This window comes from Amaranthus tricolor, chromosome 1, assembly GCF_026212465.1.
Source record: "Amaranthus tricolor cultivar Red isolate AtriRed21 chromosome 1, ASM2621246v1, whole genome shotgun sequence".
NCBI lineage: Eukaryota > Viridiplantae > Streptophyta > Magnoliopsida > Caryophyllales > Amaranthaceae > Amaranthus > Amaranthus tricolor.
The window spans coordinates 18,057,764-18,067,431 of NC_080047.1; the positions used below are offsets into that span (position 1 = coordinate 18,057,764).

Below are 9,668 nucleotides of genomic sequence, written 5' to 3' on the forward strand. Positions count from 1 at the left end.
TCGAAATTTCAACAACTTTATATAGTTAACACACAAAACAAAATTATAAATCGAATACAAGAACTTTGATAAACAAATCAAAAAAAACATTTTATTTAATTCTTTACGCATTATTATACAAAATTGACAAATGAAAAATCCATCATAAAATAGTTTAATACTTGTGTACTTTATATCACATTTTCGGCTCCTGTAGACATGCGGATTATGACGGTGAAATCATTAAGAAATTTAAAATACTAGATGAAAATAATTGTTATGTGTAAATCTACAGAAGACTGGAGATAAGATATGGCACCAATAATTCGCATGTACAACTAAGTTTATTTGTAATAGAATTTCAGATGGACTACAAATCTACAATATATAAACCTTCCTACTGCTTCTGAAATTGTAGCTTCAATTAGTGAGTTACACCCTTCTTAGTTACTACTACAATGTTCATTTCTTTTCCCTTATGGAGAGGACTAGAAGTCCTACACTGAGAGCGTGACGATGAAAGTTCTAAGATCGATAAATAAGAGGGGTATTAGTTAAGATGATGCATAAGAAAAACCCGTTATAATTGAAATTATGCTTGTTGAATTGGATCGTAAAATTGTTTTACAATCTTACTATAAGAAAATTGTATTACATCATATTCACTATTATTATCTCATTTAATCTTGATACTATTCCTCGATTGTTGTTACTTTGTATTCTATTTTTAATCAATAAGTTAAAACATATTTAAGTAATATCTTGTGTGATTCGTTTGATCTAAATATTGTTAATATCAATATCTTATAATATTAAGATAAACACAATTTGAGATATTTATAATGAATATGTGTATTGGGCTACTGGCAAATATGCGAAAACAAATTTAACCCGTTTTGTATGAGATCGTCTAATCATGAGATGAATCCATATAATTAATAACTTGTTTGTCTAATAATAATCTCTTTATCATGGTAAGCGATTACTTTAAAGTTAAGATTACTCTAAACACTAAATTGATTATAGAATCAGTCCAATAGAAATGTTCTTACTATTAAATTGTCTTATTTAAGAATTTGTGAGAATTTTTGTGGAAACTTGACAAAAATTATCAGAATAGTGAGCAATTATTAAGTATAATGTTCTGAGGGAGGTGGTTTTTAGGGAGTAAAATGGTGGGAATGAAAGCAGGCAACATCTTCATGTATCTGAGGATGAGAATGTTACTGAGAAAGTGGGTGGAATAATTAGAAGGAGTGTGGGAAATGAGAATGAAAAGTGGGAACGGTGACGGTTGAAGGCGACGAGGCCATGCGTCTTATTCAGAGTCTCATGAAACATGCCCACTTATGTAAGAAATCCTTTATACCTATCTACAATTTCGGGGTCCTTTCACAAAAATAAAAGATAATTGCATTTTTATTTTTTTTTTCTTATGAGCTAGACTTAGGAAAAAATAAGGGACAAACTTGAGCTGAGTTTATATTCCGCCACTTTTTATTTTAATTTATTTCATTAATTTTATTTTATTTTATATTTTTGATAATGGTCTCACACTTATTATTATTATTATTATTATTATTATTATTATTATTATCATCAACATCATTATTATTATTATTGTTACTATTACTATTATTATTATTATTATTATTATTATTATTATTATTATTATTATTATTATTTAGAAAAAGGAAAAAAATTCATTAATCCAGAACAAAACAGTACAAATAGTACCACTTACAAGAGAACAAACTCCCTATTTTGAGTCAGCATGAAAGAGAGACACCCCTTATAGGAAGGGTTTCCCAACTTTCACTCTTCATGTGCATAAAGGAAAACAGAACTTCAGAAGCAGACAAAAGTAAATAACTATACAGCATAAGCTAATTACTCAAAGTCAAAAAGATTCCTAATCCAAGGGCGTTGTATATTAACGCTTTTGATTGGAATATGCAAAACTCTGCTCATTACTGCAAGTTTCATCTGTCGAGTAACCCTACTTACCATAGGCATTTTGAAATTCTAGACCGAATCATTCCGAGCACACCAGATCTCATACGTAAAACTGCATAGTGCAATAGTAGCAATCTTCCTCTTAGCTGTAGCACACTTCTACTTCCGAGATGCAAACTCAGCAAGGGAATCACTAACAATCCTGATACCCAACCATGTCAAAATGTCTCGAAGACATTAAAGGCTATAGATACAAGCAAAGGACATATGAGAATTAGATTCTAATATCAAACCACATAATGGACAAATGTCAGTAGAGATGAGCCCTAATGCAGCCAACTTGTCTGTAGACTTCAATCTCTCATTCACAGCTAGCCATAACATGAATCGAGCTTTGGGAATGGAACTTCTATTCCATACAAAACCCGCCCAGTCGACTGGCTGCCTAGCCCCTAAAAGCTCAAGATAGACTTCTTTGATAGTGTAATATGCATTATGCACCCATTGACCCAGCCTATCTTTAACCTTGCATTATATCTTCTTAAAAGCCCAGCCTGAGGTTATTGGAGCATTAATGACCCTCCAATTTTCACCCTTTGTATAAACACCATGTACCCATCTGACCCACATGGAATCACTTATAGAAGATATATGCCATACATGTTTACCCACTGTAACCAGATTCCACACTTTCAGATTACGAATACCCAGACCACCCAACATCTTTGGAGTACAGACCCTAGCCCAATTCATATTTTCAGGGGCATTAGAATCAGCTTTCCGATGCCATAGATATGCTCTACAGATTGCATTCACCTGCTTTAGCATCTTCTTAGGCAACACAAGGATTTGACACCAAAAGTTTGTAATATTCATTAAAACAGTAGAAACAAGTTGTAGTCTAGCTGCATAAGAGAGATTCCGGACTTGCCAAGATCTAATCTTAGAAGTCATTCTCACAACAAGATGTTCACACTCAACTGCAAAAATACGTTTGGAAGCAAGCGAAACCCCTAAATAACGAAAAGGCATAGAACCCAAAGGATTATTATAAGAATCCAAAATATATTGTTACAAAAAGGTAGGGATACCTGCAAGATACATATCAGATTTTGAAGAGTTGGCAACCAAACCAGAGGACTTCGCAAAAAACTCTAATTTATCTAAAAGAATTCTAACAGAAGCAAAGTCACCCCGAAAAAATATCATTAAATCATCCGCAAAGCACAGATGGTTCAGTTTGAATCTATTGCACCTTGGGTGAAATCTGAAGTTCACATGATCCCTAGCAACCTTAAGTAATCTAGAAAGATACTCCATACAAATCACAAAAATCAAAGGGGACATTGGATCTCCTTGTCTAATTCCTCTCTTTGATTTAAACAAAGGCATGGGGCTTCCATTTAGAATAAAAGAGAATTGGGCTGTGCTAATACAAGTCATAACAATATTAATGATGTGGGAAGGAAAATTAAGAGAGATTAGCATATCTTTAATAAAATCCCACTCCAAAGTATCATATGCCTTCCTCAAGTCAATCTTCAACAAAATACTAGGAGGGTAGTGTTTCCGACCATGTTGCTTCACAATATCCTGGCATAGTAGAATATTGTGCATAATGTTGCGCCCCTCCACAAAGGCACCTTGAGAAGGACTAATGATATGACCAAGAAACAATTTGAGTCTGCTACAAATCATTTTAGTAATGTATTTATATAAAGTATGACATCAAGCAATTGGTCTATAGTCACCTGGATTGTTAGGATTAGGGACCTTGGGAATGAGGTGAACAACAATAGTGTTCCAAGCCTGAAGAAGCTTCCCATTTTTGAAGAATTGTTGAACTACCTTAACTACATTATCATCAATAATAAACCAAGAAGCCTTATAGAATTTGCTATTGTATCCATCCAGGCCCTGAGTTTTTTTGTCAGGGATACTCCATAACGCATTCTTGATTTTCTCCGCCGAGAAACTAAGAGATAGCTACTCGTGATGAGAATTCTTTAACAAAGGCCCTTCTCTAATAACATTCATGTCGATGTGCCTCTAGCATTTAAAATCATTGCACAGAAGTTGCTGATAAAATGTAATAAAAGACTCTTGAATCTTTCTGAAGTCGATTACAAGAACCCCATTGTCATAAAGAAGAAGAATTCGATTAACAATTTGCCTTTGTCTAATGCTCTGATGAAAGTAGCGGGAATTCTCATCCCCAAATTTCAGCCAATTCAGCTTGGCTAAGGCTAACTGGCTAAGGTAGGTGCCTAGATCATTCTTAGCCTTCCTAAGCCTATCAACAGTTGCACCCTCTTTTGAAGAGAGCACTGGATCATAAGGATGTTTATGTAACTCATTTTGAACACTACGAAGATCATCCTTTGCTCGCATCACCAGAGTTTGCAAATGATTAACTTGAAATCTATCTTTCAAAATAGGTTTCAGGCGCTTGAGCTTTTTCGAAATTTGAAAACTCCTAAACCCTGGAACAGAGATACCCCAAACTGCGGAAACACTTTCAATAAAACCCTCCTACTCAGCCCAGTGATTTAAGAGCTTAAAAGTCTTCTTACCCCTAGGATGTTTGATGAACTGCATCAACATAGGCATATGATCGAACGATGCTTCTTCTAGGAAAGACACTTAAACAGTAGGAAAAACATCCTCCCAATCTTGATTTCCCAGGATACGATCAATCTTACTAAATACACGAGCTTTCCCACTTCTCTTATTAGACCAAGTAAAGAAACAACCATTGAATCTCAAATCATGAAGACCATAAGCTTCCATACATCGACGCAATGGAATAGTTTCTTGCAAGCGCACTGCATGACCAGTACATTCATCCAAGCCAACTAAGCAATTAAAGTCCCCCATGACTATTCAAGGGCCATTAATGTGAAGAGAAACTAATTGCTAAAATAAAACAGATCGAATGCTAGCACTATTATCCCCATAAATAAAAGAGCATAAGAAAGACTCCCCTATAACAAGTATAATCTCTAGATGAACAATTTGACTGCTCATGAAAAGAACAACAACATTCATCTCACTACCGTTCCATCCAAAGATGATACGACCATCATGATGATAAGGCAGATTATGAGAGAAACACCAACCAGGGTAGAGATTTTGATATAGTCGACCAAGGTTAGCCCTCTTCACCATAGTCTCAAGGAAACTGAACAAGGAAATATTATGAGCAACAAGAAATCTAGACAACTCCTTTTTGTCGCTTAACTATATTCAATCCCCTAACATTCCAACATAAGATGTTATTCATTGGCCATGGATGGGGAAGCCCCCAGCGCCTTTATTTGTTTTCTTTTCCACAATTTCAATACCTTCTGCAACACTATCAAGAACATGAAAGCCATTATCAGTAGCTAAAATACCTGCCAAACCTGATTGAGTCGAAATTAATGGTCTCACAGGTGGGTCTTGCTGCACTGATTTGGTTCGAGATTGAATCAGTTGAAAACCCTCATTGTCAACTATTGTTACAATCTTTGCGGTAGGCGGAAAAACAGTTTTACAGTGTTCCTCCGCGTGTCCTAATTGTTCACACTTCTTACACCATAGAGGCTTCCAATCGTACGTGACAGGTTGCGTTACAAGTTCACCATGTTCATTCTCATAACATAACTCATCAGGAAAAACATTAGTAATACTCATGTCAATAAGAACTCTAGCAAACATTCCCCTAGCCTTGTTATTTGTAGCTGTGTCAAAATGTTTAACTTCCCCTAACATGCAAGCTATCTTGCCTAGGCTTCATTCACCCCAATACATGACATCAAGATCTGGGAAACGAGTCCAAATAGGCAAAGTAGAAAGGTGTTCTTTTTCATATGACATAGAAGCTACCCACGGTTTGACTATGAACGGCTTTTTATCAAACATAAATTCATTCATATCACATGCCTTTACTCTATCCTGTTGTTCCAAGAATCTCACAAGATACACTCCTTTAACCACCATCACATTTTGTCTATGCTAAGATCCTTCCAAATTTTCTTAACATATCCCTCCATCACATGTAAGGGAGGATTAACACCGAAAACAAAGCATACAACAGCAGATTCCTAAAAATGAACCTTATCAATGATATCCTCAAAATCAATTTTAACAGGTTTACGGGAAGAATTTTTACCTACAGATGGGGGCACACCACCGGCTGATTTTAGAGGAAGCTGGGCCGACGGCATTGCAGCATTAGCTCCAAAGGCAGCCGTAGGACTTTCTGACACCACATTTGCCCAGCTTGTCTTCTTTTCCTGAATTAGATTCACCGGAGTAGCCATAGGGCTAGAAAGCTGTTGCTGCGTTGGAGAAGCTGCCTTCGATGGGAGAGAAGTTTCCGGCACCAGATGCTTACTTGAGATAGCGCTTGCCTTCAATGGGAAAGAAGGCTTCAATGGACCAACAGAAGGAGAACGACTAGAGCTTGAAGATGCTCTTGGAGAAGGTTGCTACTCTTTCACTGCATCCTTCCTTGGACCCCCTCTATTCCTTGCCATAGCAATGGCAGATTCAAGAACACCTATGGCGGCACACTAAAATCGCCAAAACAGAGGGTTTCTAGAGAGAGAATAAGAGAGAGAGTCGTTTTAGATTATTATTATTATTATTATTATTATTATTATTATTGTTATCATTATTATTATTATTATTATTATTATTATTATTATTATTATTATTATTACTATTATGCTAGATTTTATCCTAATTATTTAGACTTACTTGCTTTTGGCACAAACAGCACAAAGACTAGTATAATGAGCATAGTGAATTAAAATAGTGGAATATTTATAAATAAAAGAGAATAGTAAAATTAAAATTGGTGAGATCATATAAGGTAAAAAAATTGTTAATTTATACGTGTAAGTTTGTTTAGCTAAAACAACTTTAGTTTAGGAAAATAAATATTTGATTCAACTGAATCAATTTTTTTCAGCTAAAATTAAGTTTGGTTTAGTTACATAAAGTTTTGTTCATCTAAAAAATAGTTTAATTCAATAACATCTAGTATAGTTTTGTTAGAGATAAAAGTTTGATTCGGTTAAATTAAGTTTATTTTAGGTAAAAATAAGTTTGATTAAGTTAAATTAAGTTTCGTTTAGCAAAAATAAATGCTTGATTCATTTGAATCAAATTAATTTAGCTAAAATTAACTTTGATTCAGCTGAATCAAGTTTTGTTTATCTAAAATTAGTTTGATTCAACTACATCAAGAATATTCAACTAAAGATAAGTTTGATTTGGCTGAATCAAAATTTAGATTAGATAAAATAAGTTTAATTCGGCTGAATCCTCTTTTATTGTAGAAAAAGTTTCATTCAATTTAATCTAGTATAGTTTAACAAAAAAATGTTTGATTAAGCAAAATGAGTTATGTAGGTGAATTAAATTTAGTTTAGAAAAAATTAATGTTTGTTTCAACTGAATTAAATTTGTTCAGCTAAAAGTAAATTTAATTCAGCTGAATCAACTTTTGATAATCGAAAAAATAGTTTGACTCAATAACATCAAGTTTAGTTTAACTAAAAATAAATTTGATCCAGTTAAATTAAGTTTAGTTTAGATAAAAAAGTTCGATTTAGCTAAATCAAGTTTAGTTTAGCACAAATAAATGTTTGATTCAGCTAAATCAAATTAGTTAGCTAAAAATAACTTTGATTCAGCTGAATTAAGTTTTGTTTAGGTAAAAAATTTATCTAGTTGAATCAAGTTTATTTAGGAAAAATATATGTTTCTATTCAGCTGAATCAAATTAGTTCAGCCAAAATTAAGTTTGATTCAACTGAATCACCTTTGATAATCTAAAAATGTTTGATTCAACTACTTAAGTATAGCATAGTTAAAAATAAGTTTGCTTCAGTTTAATCAAGTTTAGTTTAGATTTAAAAAGTATGATTCAGCTAAATTAGTTAGCTAAAAATAACTAAATTAAGTTTTTTGTTCATCTAAAATGTAGTTTGATTCAGCTGTATCAAGTTTAATTCAACTAATAATAAGTATGATTCAATTGAATCAAGTTTAGTTTAGCTAAAGTTAAACAATAAATGTAGGCTTGCAATCAAATCTTATGGACTGAATCTTAGGCTGAACCAAATTTGTCTGGTAATTAACTGACAACTTAATTAACCGACTACAACTCGTCATGCTCTAATACAAAAGATTTCAACTTGAATAAATTGGATAATAAAAATAAAGAGCAATCGACATAAAACTCAACTGAATTTGATTTTAACCGACCCAAATCCGAAGAATAACCGAATGCCCAACTAAAAAACGTTATAATTGATCCGAATCAACCCAAACCAAAATAACATGACTTGACGTTAACCTAAAACGAAAAATGACCCGACCCATTGTCTAACCATTCGACCTGCAATACAACCGATTTAGATCCGAAATGTATTAATCGAACCCGATACAAATCCAAACCACCTAATCGACTTGCTTCAAAGTGTTAAATAGCCCGGAAAAGTCCGAAACCGCGAATATCTGAACCCGATCAGACGCAAAACCCAACCGAGTAACCGAATTTAAAGCCCTAAGCATCAATAATCAATAAAATATCAATAAAATAAAATAAATCATACAATGTTATAAAAGAGTTGGAAAAATTTCAAGTGTCATGCTATTAGAGCTTTGACAAATGGAATAATCTTATTGGTTTCTTATTGATTACATGACAGATTAATTTAGGAAATAATAATAATTTAAACAATTATAAGTTTACAATGGGTATGATTTATTAACATATTTAAAAGTTATGTTAAATTAGGTAAATAATAATCTGATGTGATATTCAAACACTTGATTCAAATATTATTATTTTTAAAATTTGAAAAATATTAAAAGACAATAAAAAGAAATTCTATCATATCATAACATACAATGTTATAAAAGAGTTAGAAAATCTCAAGTGTCATGGTGTTAGATGTTGACAAATGGAATAATCTTATTGGTTTCTTATTGATTACATGACAAATTAATTTAGGAAATAATAATAATTTAAATAATTATAAGTTTACAATGGTATAATTTATTAACATATTTAAAAGCTATGTTAAATAGGTAAATGATAATGTGATGTGATATTCAAACACTTGATTAAAATATTATTATTTTTAAATTTTGAAAAATATTAAAAGACAATAAAAAGAAATTCTATTTTTAAATAAATGAAAAAATTAATCATTTTCAACATTTCAACGTTTAATTTTTGAAAGAAATACAAATTATACAAAATTTAATAAAAAGATTGAAAAATTGAGAAATGATAAAAGAGTTGGAAAATTCTAAGTGTCTGACTATTAGAGCTTTGACAAATAGAATAAACTTATTGGTTCTTATTGATTACATGGAAAATTAATTTATGAAATAATTATAAGTTTACAATGAGTATAAGTTATTAACATATTTAAATGCTATGTTAAATTAGGTAAATAAGAATGTGACATTTAAACACTTTATTAAAATAATAATATTTTTAAGATTTGAAAATATTAAAAGATAATAAAAACAAATTTTTTTGTTAAATAAATGAAAAAAACATTCACATTCAAAATTTCAGCATTTAATTTCGGAAAAAAAAATACAAATCACAAAATTTAATATAGATTGAAAAATGATAAGTAATACTATGTAAAGAGTCTGGCCAAATGAATTAATATAATAGGTTAGAATTTATTATGTGAGTCATGTTTTTAATAATAAATGAT

General features: G+C 31.9%; 1 protein-coding gene across 1 annotated transcript; it reads right to left on the minus strand.

Moving 5' to 3' along the window:
- Positions 1-1,748: 1,748 nt before the first annotated feature.
- Positions 1,749-3,633, minus strand: LOC130806924 (uncharacterized). The gene is made up of 5 exons (XM_057672175.1): positions 3,027-3,633; positions 2,551-2,948; positions 2,229-2,460; positions 1,987-2,137; positions 1,749-1,851 (listed from the first exon to the last, which is right to left on the minus strand). The coding sequence occupies exons 1-5, from the start codon at positions 3,631-3,633 to the stop codon at positions 1,749-1,751; spliced, it is 1,491 nt and encodes a 496-aa protein (XP_057528158.1).
- Positions 3,634-9,668: the final 6,035 nt, after the last annotated feature.